Consider the following 27,177-nt stretch of genomic DNA (forward strand, 5'->3'; position numbering starts at 1 on the left):
TCTGTCGATCGATTCGATTTTATCCTACTTACTTAACCCCCTTCGAATCGACGAGGATATTCTCTTGGAAACGATCGACGAACATTCGCCATACTTCTTACAGCTCTATTGAAAACGATTTTGAAAAGTGATCTAGCGACAGTTTTATGTCTATTCATTATTCTCCTCCCTACAAAAAGATGTAAGGAAATATACGATGCCTTTATACTCTTATACTATTTCTCGTTTGACGTTTTACGAGCTTTCAAATATACAAAGAGGTTAAAAAGATACGAAGGAGTTTGAGAACTAATACATTTTTTGGTTTTAGAATTCGTTGAGACCCTTGGGGAAATAAATTATGAAAAATTGAAGTATTGAACGAGAATTGGTTCCATTTTACAAATGCGATATTTTGTAAAGCCAAAATAAATTCAACTTTTTTACATTGTTATTTCTCTCGTTAAATACTGTTATAATTGTTAGACCGCAGATTTATATACAATTGTAACATAAAAAATATGTAACATATGTAATATACATTAAAAATAAAGGTAATATGAATTATTTTTTATTGTTCTTTATTATTTATTGTAATTTGAACTGTCATGTATAAACATAATCATTTCTATATTTTTCAAAAATAGCTTGGATATTAACTAGATAATATTTGGTTTATCATATGTTTATTGTAGCAACTTTTTCATTTGACGCCAAATTTAAATGCTTTTAATAAAAATTGTAATTTCTTAAATACTTTAAGCACTTAATAGAAAGAAATGAGTAAAAATTCATTGCCTACTTATTATTTTTGAACCCAGAGCTTTCGTGTGGCGCTAAATTTAAATATTTTTAGTTTCGATCATAATTTATTAAGTAGGTACTCAAAAGAAAAATGAATACAGCTCCTCTGTTTATTTGTTCCGTTTTAAAATAAAGATAATTAGAGACAAGGAATTAAAAGAGGTGTTTGTAAAAATCAAAAAACTGTCGCTCTTCATTAGTGTGTTAAACAATTATCGTTTCAATTCGTTCTTGAACAAACAAACACTCGACTACGATTAACGAAGCAGGCGAAGTTCATCGACCCTGCGTGTCGTTTATTTCGATAGAAATGAGGAACAATTTTCCTGTCGAATTTTGTGCAAAAGTGCTCCTGTCGTTAACTGTCAATTTCGCTTTGACTCGAAGCGTCGTCGTCAACGAGACAATTTTATCACAGAATTTTCTCCTTTTTTTTATTTCAACAATTTGGGCACCACGTGATTCGCTTGGTTCTCACGGAAATGATTAAACACCGAAAAATAATAGGCTCAGCTTCCATTGACGAAACAAAATGACACTCGACAAAATCGATAGACGTTTAAATTTCCGTTACAATTAATCGAACTACGATTATTTGCTGAAAATTTCATCGATTTTAATATACAGGTTACATGCGTTCAATTATGATTGTCTCGATATTTTAATACTAAAGGTACAACAGAATTGTTTATATAGAAATTGTATGATAATAATGATCAAATATAATAAAATCAATTTATCTTCTTGTGTTATTGTATCAACAAATACTAAATTTATATAAACAAATTTTTTTCTATTATCATTTTTAGACATATGACAGAGAAATGTTATTAAAAACACAAATGATTAACGTATACAAATAATTTCAGTTTTATCATTCTAATTTCTTTAAAGAAACTGTATATTTTTTTTTACATACATTAATTTTTTCAAACATCCCGCGTAAAAAAGTATTACAGTACAATGTTAATAAAGTCAACAATTTTCGAGATATCTCAAATTTTACGATATCATGTTCGTATATCTCTTGATTTAAAATATCTCGTGAATCGTCGATTTTCTTAACATTCTACCCTGACACTAGTTTATGCAGAAAGTCGTAAAATTGTAAACAACTTTATTTTATATATAAAATCTTAAGCTTTCATACATCTCTCTTGAAGCGTGTCTCTCTGCACATCTCTTTTGACGCGTCCTGTATATTGATCCGCAGAACCTGAAGATATTTCGAGCATGAATATCATTCCACTATGTTTATTATCAAAAAAGTTAGCAAAGCCTTTACATGTAGTTTGAAAAGAGGAAATCATGTCAGCAAGACATGAAATATTTCAGCCATTTTGTTGTCAAGTTTTGTAAGAATTCGTCGAAGCTGTCCCAAAAATAAATACGGTGTCTTATATCGAGTAGAGGAAGAACCGTGTAATATTTAAAAGAGAAACGAAGCGAACGGAAAAATTTAATTTATTTACATTTGGGTGCAACGTAGATTTCTTTTGATTAACAGAAAATGTAGATAAGAAGGTCTTGTATTAGCTACTTTCAGTGTTGTGGTAATTTAGAAATAGTTTAGAGAGAATCAGAAAGAGTGTAGATGAGTCTAAGGAAAGTCTAGGGAAAATCTACAGGGAGTTTAGGGAAAATTTAGGGAAGTTTGGAGACGTTATAGATGAGGAAGGTTCTAATTAGAGAGATCCTAAATAAATTTAGAGAAATTTTAGGTATTCTGAGAAGGATTGTAGACGAGCTTAAGAAAAATTTAGTAACATTTAAGCAACCCCTATAGAGAGTTAAGGAGATCCTAGTAAAATCCGTTGGTATTATAAGTAAGCTTAAAAATACCATTGGGAAGTTTAAGTGGATCCCATAAAAATCTAAGGATATTATAGGGAAGTTTCAGAAACAAATTTAGGAAGTACGAGGTTCTAGGGAAATTTGGGGCACCGTAGAGAGCCTAGAGAAATTTAAAAATATCTCGGAGAGGCGTATGAAAATCTAAGGGAATCTAAATCTCAGATCTTAGGAGGTTTAGAAAAATTTAGACAGATTTCAGATGATCCTAGAGAAATGGAAAGAAACCTTGAGGGAGCTTAGGGAAATTTGTAGAGCCAGAAACTTAGAATGGTACTGAATGACTCTAGGGAAATTTACATAGATCTCAAAGGAGCCTAGGGAAATTTAAGGGGTGTCCAGATGGTCCCAGACAAATTTAAAGAAATTTCAAATGATTCTAGGGAATTGACTCTCTTAAACTAAGTTCAAAAGTCATAGATTCATGGAGAATCTAGGGAGTTTCTAGGAACATTTAAGTAGAATCTAGGAAAGACTATATTGCATTTGAGGATACCTTTAGGAAATTAGGGAACGTACAAAAATCTGAGGATAATCTAGGAAGAATCTAGGGAAATTTTTGAAAAATATAAGGATAACCAAATTTTAATACGTCTCTTATATTTGCTTTTATCTATTTTTTATGGAAAACTAAGTTGCACCCAAGTGTATATTCACCATAGCTCAATACACATATTTCTTCCACTTTTTTGTTATTTCTCGCACGTTTCGTCAAAACTTTCAAATTTCATGTCTTCCATTTTTTTTTGTTTTTCGTTTTTATTCTTACAAACGAGCATCAACCAAAGCTTGCCTCGCACCCACACACACACACGGTATTCACCATACAAAAAAATGTCACGTAAGAAAATATAAATGAAATTCAATTATATCTCTTTGCTTATCCTGAAATCTTGTTCTCAGACTTTTGGGTTCGAAAACACATCGCACGTCCACTTAAAAGATCTCACATTCTCAATTTCTCTCCTCACACCCATTAATTCTATCTTCTTCATTTTCCTCCGTTCGTCTGCACACACGCGCACGAACTACCTCGTCTACCCGTGGTTCACATTATTAAAATATAATATAATTTCGATTCGTTAGAATAAAATATTATCTTCTTTTGTTTATTCACTTTCTCTCCCTTTCACGCTCTCCGTACGTCTACAGTCATCCACGATTAATATACAAGGTCGCAAACACTCTCTAACCTTAGCTTATCACGAATTTCATTTCCTCTAAAAATGCTGATCGAATACAGTCGATCTTCCTTATCCGAGGCTACGAAACTTACAATGACAATAAAATACAGTGCTGCGATAATCTTAGAACTTTCCTAACCTAAAAATTGTAAATAAATTTACAGGTTTCCTTTGGAAATTTTTGAGATTTTTGCATAAAAATGTTATGAAAAATGATCTGTATTGCGTTTTTAACAAATTCAAATTTTCTTTTAAATAAAAGCACCTAACCTAACCTAACCTAACCTGTTTAATATTTCAGTAAAACGTAAATTGTTTGGTTTAATTTTTAAAATGTTGTTTTGGTATAAATGTTGATCCAAGTTGTATGCACAATATTGAACGTAACACGATATTCATGTAACTAGCAAAGATGTAATAAATGTTTAATTCGTGAATTAAATTATATTTTACGACTACGATGTACGAATATTAAATAATGTAATAATAATGACTGTACAATATATTATACTTTATCTATACCTAATAATAACTGCACATTATACTATATCTGTACTTCTTTTCAGACAAATCAAGAGAACGTCAAATCCGCGGATACAGGGACCGACTGCACGCAATCTGACGAAAAAGGGATCCATTGTCATTGGTAACCAGTTAAGGGTCTCTTTCCCTTGTAGAATCTTATATTAACCCTTTGGGAACGAAATATATCTAAACTTATCACTATGTGAAGAACTCATTGTCAGTAAAATTCGAAGATATAGTGCGTTCGTAAAATCACTTAAACACGAAAAATCATAAAAATCGAGTGTCGAATCAGTTTCGAAGAACTAGTGGATGTGCAACGTAAAATGTAAATTTGGAAGTAACGTTTATATTCTAATTTAAAATTTAAGTTGCTTTGGTTAATGTTTATACAGTAAATTTATAAATAAAATATTTGTAGTGCGAATATATAAACAAAATATTTATGTCAACAATTCGTATAATAGAAACGTGAACGACTCCATGCGTTATTCAATCAATAAATATATTTATTTCGTGTTCTAATTTACGACCACGCTATATCTGAGAATTTAACTGTTCCGTATAATGGATTTTCCAAAGGAAAATGTAAACAATGTAAGCGAAGTTATTTCCGCTTGCTATACATAAAAATGTAAAATTATAGATGTTTGACCTTTTTGTTTCTTCTTGCAATATTTTATATTTTAAAGATAGAAAGTGCAACCACGTTCTGACTCGCTATGAAGTTTAGCTGCTTTGTTAAAATCTGGAAATAATTTAAGAAAATATTGATTATTTTAATATATCAAATGAATCTTAAAAGAAGAATTTATTTTCTATCGATATAATATTTTTTTTTCATTTACGCTGAGACATATTTTAAGCAGCATGTGCACCTAACAATTATACAGTTTCTGATTGTTGAAATGTTACATATTAACAAGATTCAGTAAAACAGTAATGTCTATAATAGTTACAAATGTTTGATAATTTGGGAAAATGAAAAACGTGTACTGGACGATGATTTTAACACATACACGGGAATAATTAGTTCAAGTTCTTATATTAATTCAATACTTGTGAAAAAACATATGTAACGTATACCTTGAAGCGTATATAAAATCAGTTTTCGAAGCACAAGTAAATTATGCATTTTTAATTTTAATTAATGTGAATTAAGAGGAATGTTATTTCTCGTGAACTAAAACATATTAAAACGTATTTTTCTGGAACGATTTTAAAAAATGATTCCGGAAGTCTTACAAAAACTACCAAACCCGTTTGCATGAGATTAATTACAATTATTCTACGTATAATTATCTCTCCCATAGTGACAGCTTTTCTTCATTTTTTAAATTACTTTAAAAGAAACAGAAGAAATTCTACTCTACAATTCTATTTAATCGATTTAAATTAATTTTAGGTAAAATTATATGTAGAACAATCTTAAGTGACTTCTTGCATCTAGATATTATTCTTCTGTTATGTAACCAAATTTTGTAATAAAAATATTAAACTGTTTCAGAATTAACTGCTATTTTTCTAAAAATAAAATTTTAAAAGTTCAAGTTTTATGCTGTTTATTAAAGTTTTCAGTCCCCACAGTGTTTTAAAACACAGTATACCTTGAAATTTCACAGAATTTCTCATACCTAAATGTACATGAGATAAATAAGGACCTCATAAAGATATTTTTAGCAGACTTGAATGTTCTCTATACGTTTACTTTATTATTTATCGTTATCGAATTGCATTTGCTACTTCAGAATCTTGCAGATACTTATGTAGGTGATAAAATTCCTAGATGTTGATTTTACATGAAGAAGTAAGTCCAAAATGTAAAATAAAATTTGTTTATCTGAAGCATAGTTTTCGAGAAAGTCGAGTTTGAATATTCATTAAGTACTCGTATACTCGATTAGTCACCAGCTGCTGGCTCATCCATTCAAGTTAGACACTGATGTTTTGAGTTAGCATGATTGCGAATAATGCAGTTAGTTCGAACGAAGAATTTTTTCTTCGACTTTGTTATAACGATATGGATTACGACCACGATTATTATGAGATACGAAAACACTGCACTCGATAAACGTTCTGTTCTTTGTAATACTGCTAAATTCCTTAGTAGAAATGAGACAAGTCAACCACCACAAGATCAATGATCTTGACATTGTGTATAAACAAACAGTTACGCACCAAATTGGATGAACTACAAAATTCGCGGCTAATAGAGTGCACGTGTTCTTAACGAGTATCCAAATTCGATTTTCTCCAAAACTATGCTTCGGATTAAAACATTTCATTCTACATTTTTGACTTATTTTGTCACGTAGAGTCATTCTCTACTCGGTTATACCATTTAACATCCTGTGCAAGAAATTTATATTGTTCATGTTTACACTTTCCTATTATCATATGTACTGGGTGTAAAAGAATAATGTGTCTCAAAATTCGAAACCAAATTTTTCTTGATTTTATCAAATTTTACTTGTGAAGAGAAGTAAGGTAAAGGAAATGTTTGGTAAATATTTTTACGCTAGTTATTATGTTTATATGTGCAGTACGCGACAAACCGTAATGATTCTTTGAAAATTAATTTCTTGCGCATTAATTAACGAAGAGTAGAAATTTCTTCAAATGTCATTTTTCTGCTTTGTAATACTATTATAAAAATTATCCGAAAAGTATTGAAAGTAAAGAAAGTTGTCAAACTTGTATTTTTCATATTTTTAGTAAAGGTTTGTGGTTTCTGAGTGTGTGCTGTTTAAAATGGATACAATGTTTATGAAGAAAAATTAATTTCCGTAGGTTTTTCCAAATCACTCCCGAAATTAAAATTACTCTTCGTAAACCGTTTTTTGAAAACAATGAAAAGTTTTGTATAATCTTAATATTATCATTTACTAATTGTAATAATGTTTCTCTGTTCTTTTTACTTTCCAATAGATATTATAAATTTGTTGAATTCGTTAGAATTCATAATATAGTATAATGCTATTCTTAATAATTTCGTGTACTTAATATATATGTATGTATTAAAATAATCATATATCCTTTCAAGGTATATAAAAAGATATATTAATATACTAAGATATATTATTAAAAACGCGTAGTTTAATAGCTTTCAGAACTATAAATACGTATTATAAATAAATAATGCCTCGTAACTTGAAAGTAAAGTATACCCGTGTTTGTTAATTTTTTAACTGCAACCATTTTTTCTCTAAAATTTGCTCACATGTTTGAATATTAAACCATCTTAATTCAACACACGAATATAAATAAAATAAATTTATTTACAATGAGAAGTATAACTATTTTGCCGACTTTTTAACTGTCATTTGAAAATCTTTATAGCATTGTTGCTGTAATTAAATAAAAATATAGTGTCACTCTAATTATAAACATTTTTTGTAATTTAACTCTTATTTATTCTTATGAGCTATAAACTCTTAAAATTTAACGCAAGTTTCCTTAAACGTCTTGCAATGCTTTCGTAATTTACTTATATTTATTTGGAGGTTAGGGTAAAATGATAAAAATATTTATATACTTCGGGTCTTATATAAATTTTAACGTTTCTATTTTAATCTGTAGGCAAATAAATTAATTTCGAATTTCAGTTTGAAATTGAAAGATTTTTATTCTCGCAAAGGACACAAAGGTTATTGGAATTTTGCATAAAAAAAATATTGATAGTAGCAACAATTTTTAGTAACTTAAATTTGGAGATGTAAATCGATTTTTATTAACATTATTTAATATTTTATTCAAGAAGCTAATTTTTAATGTATGTTAATAATTCTTAAGTAAAGCTGTAAGAATTATAGTAACATAATATGACAATATAAGCATTAAGAATTTACTCTTAAAAATTACTTAAATCTCACACATGTGCATATTTTTCTTTAATAAATAGTTTACCGAATATTCAAAAACATTGACAGACGTTACCCCTTCATCATGAACTATAAATAACAAAAATATGCGTTAAATATTTATCCAAATTCTATATTACAAAGTTTGATAAAAATCAATGCTTTTTGTAAACAAAAAATTAAATCAGTTTCAAAATCCGCAGGATAATATTTTTTACACCCTGTATCTACCCGCTCAAATAATTTCCGTATACTTAGCTGAAGATTGTTTAACATTGTACATATATGTAGAATATACGTACATATGTAAGTACATCACATATTTAATAAATATATAATATGTAAAGAAAAATAGTTCACATTAATTCTAACAAATACCTTATTTAAATGATGCAATGTTCGATCACTTAATTCAATTATGAATATTCGCATAAATTATTTTCGTTTATACGAACAATAAATATGAGATTTCATACTAATTAAGTTTTATAAATATAAGATTTCTTAACGTACAGTCTGCTGCAAAAATAATCAGACTGAATTTTCAGAATTAAAATTTCACACCCTGTGCACAGTTCCATAGCTGACAAAATACCCTTCTGTTCATTTTGAAAATTATATATAATTATATTTATGTAAATTGCATGAAAAATAAAGTATAATATTAATAAAATTTCGTGTATAAAAATAAAGAGCATCAGAAACATATGAATAATCATTTAACGTCGAACTTATACCTCTAAATGAAAAATAAATAAATGAAGGAATGGAAAATAAATTAACATATAGAATTATTCTTCATCTCGACAAAAGTCAGTATATATTTCGACAAAAGCATGTTAATAATTTTCGTAACTTAAAATAAGAAATCTAAAATCCGCCATTTTGGCGGGCATGATTGTTCCACCGTTTTACAAATTTTGGAACAATCAATCTCATTACGTTTAAGACAGACCGCGTAAAATAATGTGGATATTATTTATTCATCGCTTGTGTAGAAATTATACAATGTTAAAATAAGTTTTAACAAGATGTACGAAGACTTTTTCTTCATCGTCCTCAAAGGGTTAAACTTATCGAAAGAAACGTCCAACATACCATTTTAATTTTTCACCCTTTTTCACCAATGTATATACACCACCATCCAAAAGTATTAGAGTACTCGCTATATAAATTACGTTTATTGCCTAATTATCATAAAAGCGATTAATTTTCTTATTTAGCTAGCTTAAAGTTAATACGTCGCTTCACTGGTTATGGATTTTAAGTATTAGGGTCGATCCTTGTTTTGCGTTATATTTTACTATGAAATAGTTACTTTTAGATAAGATATTGGAGCTCTTTTGTTGCTCGTGCGGCAACAATTACCTTATCAAAAGAAGAGTATTGTATTCTGTTGGAAAGATATAGAGGTAACCCTATTGTAACGCGGTTTTTGTACAGAGTGGCTTGAAAATTTCGATCGTATAAATATGGTACTTCCAGAAAACGGTTTGGAAATTTAGTCCTTTTTTGTGATATGGAATTTTAGAAGAAATTAATTAGACAATATTCAAAGTATTGTATTGTATAGGATGTTCAAAAAAAGAGATTTAAGAAGTTAGGGGTTTATAGCAATGGACTGCATCGTCAAGTTTCGTGGACGTCTATATTTTAAAATTTGGAAAATGTTTTTAATTCCAAGATTTTGAGTTCAAACATTTGAGAACTTGGAAATTTTTAATTTGTGTGTTCTAAATTTAATATTTCGATATATTTAACTGATTTAATATATTAATTTTTAAAGGTTACATTTGAGAAATTTCTCAATTAAAAATTTTTTTACGTGAACTTATAACTGTGTAAATTTGTAGATTTGGAAATTTATAAATTTGAGAAACTTGCATTTTCATATGTTTAAGTTTGTGGATTTCTAAATAGTTAGACTTTCAAATTTACTAATTGAAAAATTTTATTGTGAAAAATATAGAAATTTTCAAATGTTTAATTTCAATATATTTGAATATCATTAATTTGCAAATTTGTAAATGTATAAATTTGTAGATTTGCAGATTTACAGATTTGGAAATCTGGAAATTTGTTATTTTTATATTAAACTTTTGGATTTTTGAGTTTATGAATTTCAAACGTTTTAAAAGTAAAAGTAAAAGTGAAAGTAAAAATTCTAAAATTGTTAAAATCATTAGTTTGATATAAAATATGTGAATTTCAAAATTAGAAATGTCTGCATATCTAAACCTGTAAATTTTTAAATTTTTAGATTTAAAAATATGTAAATTTGGCTATTTGTAAATTTCCAAATATCTAAATTATTCAGTTGCTTGCAATAAATAGACGTCAAACAATTATTTCTTATTTGATGGATACATAAAACTTAGTTTTAGTTGATATTATATTATTACCAATGAAACATTTTCACTAAACTCAAATTTAAGTGTTCATTTATTATTACAACAGAAAAATGGCAAATATGCATTTATGTATGGTTTAGCCAACAGAAATACAATATTTTGTAGCCTTAGAGATATTTATTTGTTTCTCTTTTCAGCAGCATTTTAATTTTTTCTTTTTTTTTTTTGAACGGTCCAATTTTCCATATTAATACAATAGAATATCTTTTTCGACAGGATATATAATTGCTTGTAATCATAAAAAATTACGTTATCTTTATCTCCATCTTCCTATGGAATATACATACACATACGAATTTAAAATATTTAAAAATAATAAATCTTGAGAAGAACCACATTGTCAACAAAATGTGTAATATTGTTTTGTTAATCTTCGTATCAGTGTCATTCATAGGAGATCAAAATAAAGATAAAAAAATTTCCAAGCCATTGTTTTAACTTAACATAATTAGATACTTGTTAACTTTTTTCAGTGAGTATTATATCCTCTCAAATTATTGTATCCTTAATTTTAAAATGCTTTGTATAAATGCTCTTATATTTACATAAATTCCTCCATAATACTATAAAGAACTTACAAAAATCGTAGTAAGTGTTATTCAGGCAAAGAAGATTTTTGTATAATAATAAGAACAAAAAAAACATTAAACATTGTTTTTAAATTGTTTCTACCATTGTTCTATATTAATTTAAAGCGTAATATTCTAGGAAGGTAGCATTTTACTTTCAAGTTTCACTGATTTCTAACATTAGAAATCTCCAAAGCATCAAGTGTTCTATTCAATTTTAAAAAATTAACATTCAATTTTAAAAGTTGATGAAGTACCCCAAATTGAACAAATAATTAACTGCACTTAAAAAATTCTTGTTGAATTTGTCTATTAATTACTTAAAACTCCCTAACATATTATAACGTATTATAATAAAGTCATATACGATTAATGATTGCTCATATGCTTTATATTCAAGCTTATTTCCAAAATATTTCTTTAAAGAATACTGTTATGTATTCATATTTGCTAATGCTAAATATTCAAGTTCTTAAACTTTTAAATTTATAAATGAACAAATTTACTGCTTTACAGTTTCATTAATTTAGACATTTAGAATCTTATAAATCTGTAAATTTACAAAATTATAAATTTGTAGATTTACCAGTTCATAAATCTACAAAGCTACAAATGTATAAATTTACTGATCTGCAAATTCACAAATTTATATATTTGAAAATTTACAAATTTAGATTTATAAATTCTCAAATTTATGCACTTGGAAATTTACAAATCCACAGATACAAAAATACACAAATTTATGCATTTAAAAATTTACAAATCCACAGACTTATAATTTATATATATAAAAGTTCACATCATTAACAACTACAGAAATGAAAGCTTTTGAAATTCTCAAGCTGTTCAACTGCCAACTTGGGAAACCTACAAATCTGGACATTTAAAAAGTAAGAAATAGACAAATTTTTTTAATTTCTTAACTTCTTAATTTTGAAATTAAGCATATGCTACACTGTTGCTATGTCAACATTTCACGAGTACCGCCATATTGGTACAGACGTACCTGCCTCTGCTTCAACATTAAATATATTATAGCCTATACTATAATATATTATACTATTGTAGTATGTACTATACATATTAAATATATTGTAGCATTAAATATATTCGTAAAATAATAAAATTTTGTTTCGGTACAACTTAGTACGTATTTCCGTGTTACAGTAAAGTTACCCGTGTCCAAAACTTTGTGTTCAAAGCGTACACGAAATTTGCTAAGTACTCTATTATTTTTGAATGGTAGAAGTTTCATCGCAAAACGTCGGTGTCTTTTCTCCACCATGCTTATATAATATGTACAATAACGTGCGCTCGTTGAATGTCTCTTTTTTTTGTTTTTGTCATTTTTTGTTCTTTACTGTCGCGAAACGTAGTATCGTTCCGATCGACGACGGATCGAGAAGGTATAAAAAAAAGGCCAGGGACACTGACACTTATCTCCATCCACCTAGAAACTAAGATATTTACAAATCTACAAGCGAATGTGCCTCGTCTACATTGTCTATGAGTAGGCTGCACAGAATCAAAGCGTATCAAAACGACACTTTTCCTTTTTTGCGCGATAAAACGTTAATCATCTCGTAGATTACAGTGCTCTCCCAAATGAATCGCACCGACTCGACGAATCTCTCGACTATACTTCGTCTCGTCTATTTTTTTTACTTTTCTGTTTCGTTTAACCCCCGTCTCGATTTTCTTTGCTCTTAAATTGAAAAAATACTATGTCATGTACAGATTGTACGCACTGTGCGCGATCGAATCGATCGACCTCAGAAGATAACAACCTACGTAACGCTAGAAATAGAAATAGAAGTAGAAATAGAATTCTATGGGAATCGGCGAGGGTGTCTAAGACATGCCGCTCATCGACCACGTACACTTACGATGCTCTATTTACACGACGACGATCGTACGCGTCATGATATTATAAGTACTCCGTTTGTTATTTCATTTTTCGTTTATCTTCCTTCGGATCTCGTCCGAAGAGAATCGTTCATTTCGTCGAGATGAAATCTAACCAGAAGAATGCGTGGCTATTTATTGTATTCGCAGTTTGTACTAAAATTTTGCCTTGTTTCGCAACAAGGGCTGAGAAACACGCTTGTGAACGCGGCATCTCGACTCGTGAATGAGTAGTCGGTGGAATATCCAGTTATGATTGTATAATGAACTGCAACTTAGGCTTTCGTTGGTTAAAAACAAGCATAAATGAAGAAATTCACCATTTGCCGTTGATTAACTCTGGGGAGAGCCTGAAGAAACCCTAGGAAAACTTAAATTCTAAAGGGAGGTCATACAGGATTGGGAGAGATAGGAAGATAACAATAGGAAACTAGGAATAATACTAGAAAACTAAGAACAACATTAGAAAATTAAGGATTACAATAGGAGACTAGGAATGATACTAGGAACCCACTCAGATCAAGATCATAGAAGCATGTAGAGGATCATGATAGAATTTAGGGTGAACTCTAAGAGAACCCTAAAGAAATCTAAAGGAAATATTGATATCTAAAGAAGATATAGTTTAGGAACATAGGAAATGGCTAAGGAACTTAGGAAATATACAAAGGAATTTTATAAGTTCAAGAGTTGGGGACTTTGAGAATTTGGAACCTTGGGATTTTGAAAGACTAAGATGAGGTTAGTGAGTTTTAGATTATTAAGATCTTTATATTATAGCATAACATTTTGGAATCTTGGAGAATTATGATGGATTGTTGAAAAAGATATAGTCCATAACGGTCCAGAAAGAACCTAGAACTTAAAATACACTTAGAACTTAGGTACAACCTAAATGTACCTAGAAGCAACCTAGATGTGACCTAAGGTAAACACAGAAGGATCCTAGAAATATTCTAAGGAGAATTTTGGAAATCTAGAAATGTCTTAGGAGCAGCCCTGGGATAACCTAGGGTAAAATCAGTTCTCCACAGACCAAAAATGATGGAACCTTCCTTCATATTTTTGCCTAATTAGAGAAAGCCTAAGTTGCACCGTACTTCCGTGTATGATTGATCCGTCAACTCTCCAACAACAAGAATCTAACCGGAAGTCGGTATTCTTCCCACCGACAAGGAAACATCGTGGAGAAATAGAAAAATGATCGAGTAGAAAAATGTCTTCACATGTAGCCGTCCGGCAAATATCAACTTGGAAACAGTAACGAGCGTAGCAAACAAAAAAGATCGTGTAGCACCTTGTCTCGTATCACCAGCGACCTTATCGTCGTTAAACTTAAGAAAGAAAAGGAAACGGAAAGAGACAACTCTTCGTGATTAACACCTTGACGGCAATCAGTCACTACACTGCACCGCGTGATTCGAAGGTTAGGACAAAATGTTTTGAAACCAACCGAACTTATCGCGAAGAACGCGACGCAGTGATCAGGTCAGGTTAGACTTATCTCCAACCGTGATAATTTGTTGAAAATGGCGGTTTGTTCGCGAAACATTTCCTCGAAACGAAAACGAGAAATTGACTACTCTACGTAAGATTTCTAAATGAGTGTCGATATAAGGCAAGAGGTTAAATACAAAATGGAGAAAGTTGCAAGAGCTTGAATGACACGTGAGGCCGTCAAAGCGTCGTTCTAAGTACGTTTCAAGAGTATTGGAAAGATTCGCTAAAAGCTCGAGGCTGTGTTGAAGAACAGGCCATTTTCTTCGATTGATCAAAATACAAGGTACGCGATAAATCTCTCAACCTTTTCTCTCCTGTGTATATGTATGTATATACGCATGTATGTATGTATGTATGTGTTCTTTGTTCTTGCGGTCAGACAACAATATTTAACACCGGTCTAACGATTAACAATCAGACTGCGATCCGAGTTACGCTTACAGATTATACACGCTTAACGGTTTATGTACAGTTTACAGAATACTACGTGCCATTATTTACAATCGATAAAATTTTTATTGGCGCTTTCATAATGCCACTCGGAATACATATTGCATCTCTCCTGTGTATATAATATTATGTGTTAATCGTCCATTCGACGATGAATGAGCTCGAGAATGGAACAGAAACGCTCTCCGTGTTCTGTTCGCGTCGAGTCTCATTCTTGCACGAAATGTCAAAGTCTCAGAAATTAAAACAACGCGTCATTGCACAACGTTCGTTTGGAACGTTTGAAGATTTGCAAACTTCGACTTTACTGAAACGAAATACGGTACATCCGTCGATCAACAACTGTGTGCTCGATTAAGAGAAAAATCAACGACTGTAACAACGTAATAACCTTGAAAGAAAGAAAGAAGGAAGAAACGTATCTCGTTCAGTGCCGATAACAAACAACGCTTGTGTCTCGTTGACCCTGAACGTCTTCTGGATCGTACCAAATTACGATCACGAATGTCTTTGATAAATCCAGAATGCTGGATTTATCGCGCGTGGCGTAGCGACGACCACGGCGTTTCATTTATTTCGCAGTAATCTTTGCTGACGACAATTAAGTAACACCCGTTAACTTAATCGTCAGCTTTAGCTGTTCTCAAACAACTCCTGGTTGCATAGTCAACAGGTACGTGGTTGGATCGTAGTAGCCAGCCAAATAGTAGATGTCGTTGTTGTCGTAGATGGTCAAATAACGGTGAGGCTCCTTGCCCAGCTTATCGGTGTATTCTTGAAGAGGAAGCACTTCACATTTGTGGGAAATTGTCTGTACGTCGTTCTCGTCCATGTGAGGGGATTCGAACAGGGCGCCCTAGGAACATCGACAAAATATAAACTTATGGTAACTGGAAATTTGAAAGAGGATTTAAGTATTGACAGTTTAATTGTTGAGTGGTGCAGCACCAAAATTACCTTTTAGTATATGCTGCATTTTTAATCTTGGTTTCTTGGATTTATGGAATTGGACACTGGAGTTTTATCATTTTTAGATTTTGATACTTATGAGATGTTTTGATTTTTTAAATGTTTAAATTTTGGGATTTTAAGACTACTTTGAAAAATTTAAAACTTTAAAAACTTTTAAGACCTCGGAATTTTTATTGAGATAGAACTCTGAAGTTCTAACTACATTCTCGAATTCTCAGATTTTCAAAACTACTATTGAGATTCTCAAAATTACTCTAAATAAATAAAATCTCAGACTTGAAAGATTCACTTATGTCGCTTTACTGTAAAATTCTGTTACATTTCTTACCGGATACTTCAAGTTTGTCGGGCACCCAACAGTCTCTTCAGGATGGTAGAACCATTTGACTTTAACGATCATGTTAGAACTAGAAGTTTCCCACATAGATTCGATGCGTCCAATATATGGCCGATCCGGTCTGCCAGTCGATAAAAAGACCGCACTGTCACCGATTTGAATCGTTTCGCTACCTCGTTGAATCGCCCTGAAGAACTGCTTCTTCGCTCTGCCTTTAGCACCAGGTCGTCTGTAACCTTTTCCAGCCCAGCCCCATAATTGTCTAGCTGGAAGGAACGCGGCCATTTTGCTTCGACTTTCCACTGATTCTTGTCGTTCACGCATTTTTGATTTTTTGTCGGACTTCTTCGGCTTTTCGGGTTTCTCTTCGCGAACTGGTTCTTTCACCGGTTCCGGGATTACTTCCTCCTCTTGCATTGGCTCCTCTTCAACTTCTTCTTCTATTTTCGTCACCGGCTCCTTCGCTGGTTCCTCTTCGCTTTTCTGCCCACAACAGCTCTCCCCACTGCTGAAGTTGTAAAAGGAACTGTTAGTATTACAGACTTTTTGTTATTCTTTGAAATACACTTTAACCCCTTAACCTACAGGTTTCTACAACTTTCTTTAACTTTAACTTACAATTTTCAAACCTGATGTGCAGGTGTGTCATGCACAGCTAGTTAATTATTGTTATAATGTCAAGGCGACTAAAGAAAGTTAAAATGTTAAGCACGTTTTGTCTTTAACGATCCTTGATTACAGAGATTATAATTGGAATCGATTCCACAATTTAATTGCAGTAAAAATACGAGTCTGGTTTATCATATTTCAACTTAGTGTGCATCATGAATGTGATTCAATATTGTAGGATAAGGGGTTAAAATACTAGTTGTTTACCATTAGTAGTTAAATCAATAGTAGTGAGATCATTTAGTTGACCATTTAGTTAGACCATTTATGTCAATAGTAGTTAGACATTTAGTAGTTGACCAGTTTTTAAAAAGCAAAATAATGAGGTTTCCATAAATTGTGTACTTTTGATGAATGTAAACTGCAAGTGCCGCATCAGTCGATCAAATTGTAAAACAATCGACTCTCGTTATTTAATAACAGAGCAGTCAACCATTGTTCACGTGGAAGATTTCTCTTAATTAGTCAACTAGTGATATCATGATTAAATAGCAATTTGGCCACCATAATAAAACAGAACAAACCTGATGTGACTTCCATCACTATGACTGCTATGATGGCTGTGCTTGTGTTTATGTTTCCTGTGTTTCCTGTGCTTGTGTTTCCTGTGCTCCTCACAACACTTATGTCTCCTGTGCTTCTTCTTTCCTTCCTGAGCCTCCTGTAATCTCTTCAACTTGTCTCTCCTCCTTTTCTTCATACGTTTCCTCTCGCGATATTCCTCCAACTCTTTGCTATCCATATCATCGGACTTGTGTCTTTCTACCGACGGTGTATCAGACGATGTAACGTAACAATTCGTCGTGGATGTAACGGTGGTCACCGTGTTGTTCGTGTTCGATGTAACGATGGGTTGAGTGTTCGTCGACGAACGTTTGTCTTCTGTCGAAACCGACGTTTGACGTCGGCGTTTGCCCAGCGACATCAACGGATTTGTATCGTATTCTGAAATTTTAGGTATAATTATATTTTAGAAGTCGTAGAAAATTGGAATTATAGGTGAATGTTGTGGAATATGATTGTTAAGTCCTTAACAAGTAAAATCAAGACAAGCTAAGTCTCTGAACTCCCAAATCCCTGAATTCCCAAATTCTCAAATTCCTACATTCCCAAATTCCCAAATTTCTAAATTCTCAAATCCCTAAATTTCTAAATTTCTAAATTTTCAAATTCCCAAATCTCCAAATTCCCAAATCTCCAAATTCCCAAATCTCTAAATTCCCAAATTCCCAAATCCCTAAATTCCCAAATTCCCAAATCCCTAAATTCCCAAATCGTTCAATTATCAAATTCTCAAATACCCAAATTCCTAAATCCCTAAATTACCAAATTCCCAAATCCCTGAATTACCAAATTCCCAAATACCCAAATTCCCAAATTCCCAAATCCCTAAATTCCCAACTTCTTAAATTCCGAAATCCCTATATTTCCAAATGTTTCCACATATTCAAACTTGATCATCCTCAAGCATATTATTATTTACACAGATTCAAGAGAAAAGCTACTCTTAAAGTAAAGTTACAATGAAAAATCAGGCTATAAACTTCATACAACGACCACCTTAACATCAAATCTTCTAAATTTCCACAATGTTTTGTAAATAAGCAAAACGTACCAACAACAGGGTAATCAGGTTGCAGCAACCTGATATCATCCAAAGCGATTCTTCCGCTGTCTCCATCATCGAATTCGACACTGACAAATTTCTCGTCGAGTTCTGGATCAGGTTCCGTCGGCTCAACAGACGTACCTGGATATAAACATCTATACTGTTGGCTCCAGTACGCGCATAATCTTGTACCAGGTGGTAATTCCTTCGTCGAAGTGGGACAAATTTCTACAATCTGTGAAGATAGAAATTATAAACGTTAAGCTTATTACTGAGAAACTACATAACGTGAACTTTATCATAAGTAGACTAAATTAAGTTGACGTTCATTGCATTAAACAAATTTTGCTGTACGAGGATTTCTAATTCGAAATAATCTACTCTAAGTAATTATTTTTAGTTATCTGTCAAAATAGTGTAGACAATTATTTTAATGATTTCTACTAATATTTTAAATGATTGTTTTCAGTTTTAGAATAATCTAATAATCATTATCAATTTTTTTTAAATAATTTGAATAATTAGTTTGAACCGTAGTTGAAAATGATTTGAACATTTATTCTCAGTAGTAATTTTTAAAAATTACATAATTATTTACAAAAATTTATATAATTGTTTACAATCATTTTTCAAAATAATGTAAATATTTATAATTTTTTAACATAATTTAGATCCTTTTTAATATAATTTGGATAGATATTTTGAAGAATGTTTAAAAATGTTCTGAATCATTATTGGCAGTAACTTTAAAAAACAATCTGCTCTATTGTTTTCAGTAAGTTTAAAAAATACTCTAGATATCTAATTCCAATAAATTTTAAAAATAACCTAAAGTGACTGTGTCCAATAATTTTTAACTAATTACTTTCCATCTAATTAGAAACTTCTGACTGAAAATAATCATCTCTTGATTATCACAGATTTCATCAACTTTGAACAAGTTTGACTGATTTCATTAAAATGTACAAAAAAAGCAGTACCACAAATGCCCTACTGATTTACAAAAATTCGAGTGAAGATCTTTAAGCGCAACAAGTATAAAATTTTTTAAAGTCCTTCGCTCTCATAATCTCCACATCAGTTACTATATTAACTTTCCAAGCGTAAAAGATTTAAGTGTGTTATGGTTGTAGCAGGAAGGTGTACAAATAATTTTGTAAATCCAAATCGTGTAAATCCAGAGGAATTTACCGCATCTCGTAGAATCTCCTCTCTGGAATGGATATGGGGTCTGTTGCCACGTTCTCCGTCCAGTGTGATGGCATAAACGTCAGGTGCTTGGACGGCACTGAGTCTTCCGGCGTAAAATAGACCGCCCATTGCAGTCAACACCCTCAGCTGGTCTATGGCCAAGTGTGCCGACGTTAATTTGCATCTGTTCACGATTTCCGTCTTCTCCGCTCTCGCAGCTTTCGCGCACTCTTGGCACTCGAGCGATTTCCTACGCTTCGATTCCTTCTTCTCCCGATCGCTCGACTTGTGCCTCGACGGCGACGAGGAACTCGACTTTCGTTTCTTCTTCTTCGATTTTTCGTGCCTGATCTTCTCCGGTTCCGTGTCCACGCTCTCTGGTGTGTCCACGGGAATCTCCTAATTCATCGAGAAATACAGTACAGTCACCGTAACTAAGCGTTGGTCCAGTCTGCGCGCGATCAGTTACCGCGATCGGTCGCAGAAAATCGAGGAGCGAACCGTCGAAACATTCGATTGTGATTGATGTAGCTGTCGTTCATATTCGTGTGAGCTGTGTTCTGTTACATGAATATATGTCTCGGTTTTTTATCGCCAAACTTTTTGTAAAATTGTAGGTTGAAATTGTAGGTTGAGAATATTTTTTGAGAAGCGAATCAAATGAAGTGATATCAATGATAAGTTTTTGCATTACCTCTTTATGCAAAAAATGACTCTTTTAACGAATATATTATTGTGTGTTTGTATGTAATTTTTCCATTTTCGCTGACGGTTTGCTCCTTGAAACTAATTTCATAAAGTAATAGAACCTAACCTAACCAGCGTTCATTTACGGAGGCATTTAGTTAACGTAACTTCGTTACATATAAAACTCAACAAAATTATTTTCTGCACGTGTCATTTAAGGTTTATTTATTTCACAGTTTAAGCATAAAACATTTCTAAAATTTGTCCTCTTTCCAAAATTAAATAAACTCATTTCAGATGCAAAATTAGTACATGAAAATCTATAAGAATCTACACATCTAAAATTCAAATCTCAAATCTCAGATTTCAAACTGAACAGTAATACAAAAAATTGCTATTTAAATGACAATAAAATAAACGAATGAGTTGAAAAATTGAACAATTACCGGGACCGGTTCCTGAACGGTAAATTCTGGTATCGGAGTTTCAGCAACGCTGCTCGATTCATCGTCTTCCCACGTTTTCACCTTGGCCTCAGCCTTCAGCTTAGGCTTCATCTTGCTATGTTTTTCCAGCTTCACCTCTTGGCTCAATTTTGCTTTCTCGGCTATAATCGAGCTAATCACGTTTTTATTGTGCAATGGCGTCTGTTTCGCAGGCTTGGGCTTCGATTTTGCTGATTTGTGACTCTTTGATGAAGATCTCATGGAAGATAGCCCGGACTTAAATGGCAGAGGAGTATAGCCAGTTTTGCCCACGTACTGTTCACAAGCGCAACATCATAATTTATAATGAACATAATTTTTGAAGAACTTTTTCGGTTTATATACGTTGATTTTTATGCAATTATGGTATGGTAGAAAATTTGCAGAAATATTCGTCGCGTATTTTGTTAACGAATGTACAGTTGTATTATGAAAAGGAAAGAAAGATGCACATTTTTATTAATATGGCTGTTTGATAATGTTATATGTAAAAGAGTAATGGGGTACGAAAAAAATCGAATAATTAATGGAATATTAAAAATTTTGAACTCTCAGATTCGAATTTTAAATGCTTGATATATTATTGATTTTTAAATATTAATATCTGTTAGTATTTCTTAGTATTTTCAATACTATATACTTTTTTACACGGAATATTCAGAAAAATTGATCTCAATAAAAAATTGCAGTTGTAATGAAAAAATATAGTTGACTTTGAAATTTTTTAACATTCTTAAAGTAAAAACATTATCACTAGGTACTTATTATAGTACGTAAAAAATTAATTATTTTTATAAATACACTTCTTTTATGTTCATATAATTATCTACAATGAAATATTTCTAATTATTCATGTGATAAAATAATGTCCAGCTTTTTATAATAATAAAATGACACTTCTGTAAAATGACAAATCTGTAATATTCATATTTAAAAAATTTTAAATAATCATGTTCAAAAATCTTCAAATTGCAAATTTAAATCTTCAAACTCATCAGTTTAAGAATTTTCTAATGCAATGATTTTCAAATATTTTTATCGCGTTTACAAACTTTTAAATTTTCCAGTTTGCAAAATTATAAATCAACAAATATTCACATTTGGAAATTTTCAAAATTAAAAAGTTGTAAATGTTCAATTCTAAATATTCTAAAATATTCAAACTTCTAAACTTTCGAATTTATAAAAGTTGTTAACAATTGAATATTCCGAAACTTCCAAAATTGACAAAATTCGGAAGTATCAATTAAAAACTTTCAAATTAATAAAATTTAAAAATTTTCAAATGTTAATTCTTATATTTACAAAAATTATACCTAATTAATAGTTCAGATTTACAAAAGTTATAAACAGTTGTATGTGCCAATTCTCAAAGTTCAAAATTGCAAAATACAATTTTCAGTTCTAAAATATTCAAATGAAGGAATTTTTTAAATTTTAAGATACTTCAATTGTTACATACAAAGAATTATACCAAATTAAATATTCAAATTTATAAAAGCTCTAAATAATCAAATATTCAAATTTATAAACTTAAAAAATTCACAAATTACGAAATTATTAATATTGAACTTTACAATTTTCAGATTAACAAATTTTCCTTTCATGCAACTTCATTTGTGTCAACATAACAAAGTACAGTATTAAATGAACCAAATCCCACAGAAGAAACTCTTCGAATCGCTTCAGGGGTACCAATACGTTTTTATTTCTGTCGATCGTTAGCTCACAATAAATTTCGTTCTTCAATGTTCCTAAAAAATATGTTCAAGCAATGTTACATCTGGCGAGTGAGCTGAATGAATCTACCGTACAACATCTTTCTCATATACATATACAGCTTTTACTGAGCGAGCTTAATGGATGTTTCATGTTAACAATGTCTGACATCCAACAAGAACTGTGTTTACAAACATGACCTACCTTCGTAAACAGAGTTGTTCTGCACGCTGACTGAGCGGGAAAATTCCAATATAAAACGATTTATTTGGGAATATTTCGGTAACTGTTCAATTTATATTTTATCCGGTGTAATACGTTTGATACAACGTTCATTATTAGGTCATATTGACACGTAAAGTCATGAAACTACATAAATATTTCTTTTCAACAATTCAACGACCTTTCTTTTCAGTGTATTAATAGAAACCATTGAAAGATCTTAGGAATACGTTTTCTAAGGTAATTTTTAAGGATATTTTTGAATAGTTGCTATTGTATTCATGTCTCTGGTTCTTCCAATATGGCGACTTTTCCCGAGAGAAACATGGAATTTCATGAATTTCATTTTAATAAGACCGTTTATTGTGAAAGTGGTGCATAATTTGTGCTTCAGTTACTACAAACATTTTTCTACAACTAGACTTGAGATAAATAAGAATTTTTAGGTGTACTTTAAGGCTCCATCAGTATGTCTAAAAAATCCAATATGGCGGATTGTCAGTGGCTTTTACCGTGAAACTTTTACTTTCGTTTTTTCACGTTACTCATGCAAATTCAAACTTGATATCTTATACGTAAAAGGTAATCATTGCGTTCTTACACGAAATATGAAACAATTACAGTAATACGATTAGATGGATACATAACCTCAAAATTTGACCTAAACGTATTTTCACATTTTCCTTATATTTTTCTCACAAAGATCGTTGCGAATGTAAACCATCTAATCTTTCGGATCTGAAGTTTCACTTATATCGAGTAATTCTAGACTTAATCAAAATTCGTTAAAAAGAGAAATTCGTAGAAAAAGAGTGACGGAAACCTTCAAACAACTGAACGAATAGTAATATTTTTTTTAGGAAGTCAGATTTCCTTTGTACTTTGAAAGTTCCTTACTTTTAGTTTAATTATTGAAACGTGCAGATATCCTTTCAAGTCTTTCAATAAATTCATTTCATTGAAAAGATACTAAAGTAATTTTAAAAGATACTTTCTACTTCATTTAAACAAAAATTAACTCAATTCTACAAACAACCATATCTGAATATCGTCATTGAGAAGAATTGTCAATAAAATACAATATGTGTTTCATACCACAATTACATAAAAATCGATAACATTCCTTTAGAGTAAAATTACTCACTTTCGTTTGAAGATGTCTATTTTTCGACGACAACAAGTAGCCAACAAGAGAACTCTTGCTTTTGGGTTTCTTCGCGACTATCGTTTCCGTCAGGTGTCTGACACTTCCGGAGGTGCACATCAACTTCCTGGGTCGACCGACCTTCCGCTTTTTCGAAGCGGAACTCGAACTTGCCACCGTTGGTGCTGGTGACGAGGTATCGTATCCCATCTACAAACATTTCAGTATAATCTGTAAAGATTTTTGTTTCATAAATTTATAGAAAGATACTTTTATTACTTTCAAGGTAGACTCTAAAATGTAAATAACTGTTTGATTCGAGATGCGTATGCAGAAAGATTTCAAGTTTTTAAATGTTATGATTTAGAAATTTGAAGATTTGAAAATTTGAATATTTCAAAATTTCTAAATTCTCAGATTTGTTAACCCATTCGAGACGACGATTTTTTTCGAACACGGTCTCCAGGAGCGAAGCTCTTTTTCTCTTTATATTATTCATTTTTAATAAAAAAAAAACTAAATTACTTAGAATGTTTTCATTGCGTGAAGCGGATTGAACACCATGTGTGTAATATAAGGTGATATAAGGTTGTACCTCGATAACAATTTTATTCAGAATAATTGATAATTACTCATTACTACTGTTGCACACCTAGTGTGCAACCGGTCTTATAGCCTTGGAAATCAATTGCACACACGGTGTGCAATCGGTCTCGAATGGGTTAAATTAAAAATATAGAAATACAGGAATATTAAATTCTCAAATTTGGGAAACTGAAAATATTAAAATTTTCAAATTCAATCCCATAAAATGGTGTTTAAATTCATAAATTTTATTAAGCGAAAAATATAAAAATATAGAAATATTGAACTTATAAATTCTCAAATTTGTCAGACTAAAACATAAAAACTTCAAATTTTTAAATTTCTCAAATGCATACATTCAAATTTGTGATTAAATCATACATGGTATGTCCTGAAAGTAATGTCAGTGACTTTATTGTGACGCGACTTCACGTTCGGTTAAAATTTTTTTTTTTCGGTTAAAATTGGTAGTACGGGAAGTCAGCTAAACAGATCTCCGCTGCTGAAGGTGCTCCGAGCATCCGGAGAGTGAGGACGAGCCTATCCGTGAGAATTGTTTTGTGTCACTGTACAAGTCAAAATGCAGCCCTCTTTAGAACAAAGAATTGCGATCAAGTTTTGCGTGAAACTTGGAAAGACCGCGACGGAAACGGTTGCTATGATCAAGTCAGCTTATAAAGAAGATGCTCTGTCAGATCAGCAAGTGTTTCGGTGGCACAAGGCCTTTTTGAAAGGTCAGGAAGAGGTCGATGACGAGGACCGTGCCGGACGGCCATCCACGACCACCACAGCCGACAATGTGACACGAATGAGGGAATTGTTGAACTCAGACCGACGATTAAGTGTTCGTTTAATGGCCGATATGCTAAATATTCCAAAAACTCAAGTTTATGACATCGTCACGAACCATATCGGTAGACAACTGGACGTTTCACCACGCTCCGGCCCATACCGCCTTTATCGTCTCCGACTACTTGGTTAAAGCAGGGGTGCCAACGATTCCCCAGCCCCCGTACAGCCCGGTCATAGCTCCCCCCGACTTCTTTTTGTTTCCACGAGTCAAAACACCCATGAAAGGCAAGATTTTCAGGACAGTAGACGGAATCAAAAGAGCTTGTACGGCGGCATTGAAGGAAATTCCGGAGAAGGCCTACAGCAATGCATTCGAGAGCTGGAAGACTCGCTGGAGCCGATGTATTAACGCAGAAGGAGCCTATTTTGAAGATTTTTAATCATTTGTAACGAGCAGTTCAATAAATGATTTGTAATCGACTTACTGACATTACTTTCAGGACATACCATGTATAAAGACTTTTAAATCCCCAAATTACCTCAAAATCTAACAATTTGAAGATTTTTAAATTCACAAGTTTTCAATTTTAGAAATCTAATAACTTGACTTAAATTCCAATACCAAACTCCCAAACAATACTCCATATTGTGCGTCACTGGTGCATCACTGATACACCGCATTTTTACTGACGCTATTGGCTACCATCGATATAGCTAACGCAAAGAGATTGAAATTTGAAACTCACCCCTCCCGAACTCTTTTCATCGTCGTCCTGCGACGTCTTGCTCGCTGGTAGCACGGTAATGGGTGAAGCCACTGGTGGAACCGGGATTGGAATGCTCGGTATACTGTCCAATAGTTTAATATGACTTCTCGGTTCACCCAGTTTCACCAAGTTTACGTTACACCTTGGCATAGCCAATACAGCCGAGGTCAACGGCGGTGGAGTTCCCTCTGGTGAATGTTCTGGTGATTTGTGTGGAGAAGATATTGCCTCCAGCATAGGTGGCGATGCAAGAGGTCCATGTTCAGAACTGTCAATATTACTTCATAAATATCGATTTTTCCTACTTTACATTTAAATTTAATTATTCAACTTGAAATTTTAATCTATAATTTTTTAAATAACCTCAAACCTAAATTAAATTAGAAGAGTAGAGTACTTTGGAATCTAGCAGTTGGAGTTATAATAAAAGAATTATATTAGTATTAAAATAATTGAATTATTCGAATAATATAATCAGATATTTCAATAATACATAGGGCGTTGCAAAATGAGTTACTGAAACTAATTAGGTAGTATTAACAAGTATGTGTACATTAAGTAGTAGAGAAAACACGAAAGTAATACACTTTTTTGCTTACGCAAACGTTTTTAGGTAACTTTCACACGTGCATATTTGTTTTGTTAAAACTGAACTGTAAAATGAATGGTATGTGGTGGTTAAATTGAAGTGGTAATTCAGATCACTCAAGTAAATTTCTACTACTCCGACTTTCTTCTTAATATTCACAGTTACCCCTTCCCGTACTTTGACGAGTTTCACTCGTGACGCACTTACAGCTCAAATGTGACAAACCTTACTCAAATTTTGAATACTCTGCAACTTGAAATTTTGGTCCAGCTGTAAGTTACATTATCAAGGATCCCTGAATATAAAATAGTTACATTTTAATTTTCTTTGTTCGTTTTAATGTTATAACCCTGAATAGTTAGTCTTGACTG

At 31.8% G+C, this 27,177-nt stretch overlaps 1 protein-coding gene and 1 pseudogene across 7 annotated transcripts in view; one reads left to right on the forward strand and one right to left on the reverse strand.

Moving 5' to 3' along the window:
• Window positions 1–8,994: 8,994 nt before the first annotated feature.
• wge (BAH domain and coiled-coil containing protein winged eye) overlaps window positions 8,995–27,177 on the reverse strand; it is a 339,615-nt gene continuing 321,432 nt past the window's right edge. For all 6 annotated transcript variants that reach the window (XM_076532773.1, XM_076532774.1, XM_076532771.1 and 3 more), the window contains 8 exons: window positions 26,197–26,485; window positions 24,074–24,283; window positions 20,950–21,264; window positions 19,817–20,215; window positions 18,632–18,860; window positions 17,541–17,961; window positions 16,339–16,855; window positions 8,995–15,894 (listed from right to left, as the gene is read on the reverse strand). In XM_076532773.1, the coding sequence (XP_076388888.1) occupies window positions 15,682–15,894; window positions 16,339–16,855; window positions 17,541–17,961; window positions 18,632–18,860; window positions 19,817–20,215; window positions 20,950–21,264; window positions 24,074–24,283; window positions 26,197–26,485 (2,593 nt within the window). In that variant the 3' untranslated portion in view covers window positions 8,995–15,681. The remainder of the gene's footprint in view (window positions 15,895–16,338; window positions 16,856–17,540; window positions 17,962–18,631; window positions 18,861–19,816; window positions 20,216–20,949; window positions 21,265–24,073; window positions 24,284–26,196; window positions 26,486–27,177) is intronic.
• LOC105664316 (protein GVQW3 pseudogene) lies at window positions 24,134–25,922 on the forward strand (annotated as a pseudogene). The gene is made up of 2 exons (XR_013038448.1): window positions 24,134–24,269; window positions 25,130–25,922. The product of XR_013038448.1 is annotated as a protein GVQW3 pseudogene (transcript).

The sequence above is a fragment of the Megachile rotundata genome, chromosome 6, assembly GCF_050947335.1.
Source record: "Megachile rotundata isolate GNS110a chromosome 6, iyMegRotu1, whole genome shotgun sequence".
Lineage (NCBI taxonomy): Eukaryota > Metazoa > Arthropoda > Insecta > Hymenoptera > Megachilidae > Megachile > Megachile rotundata.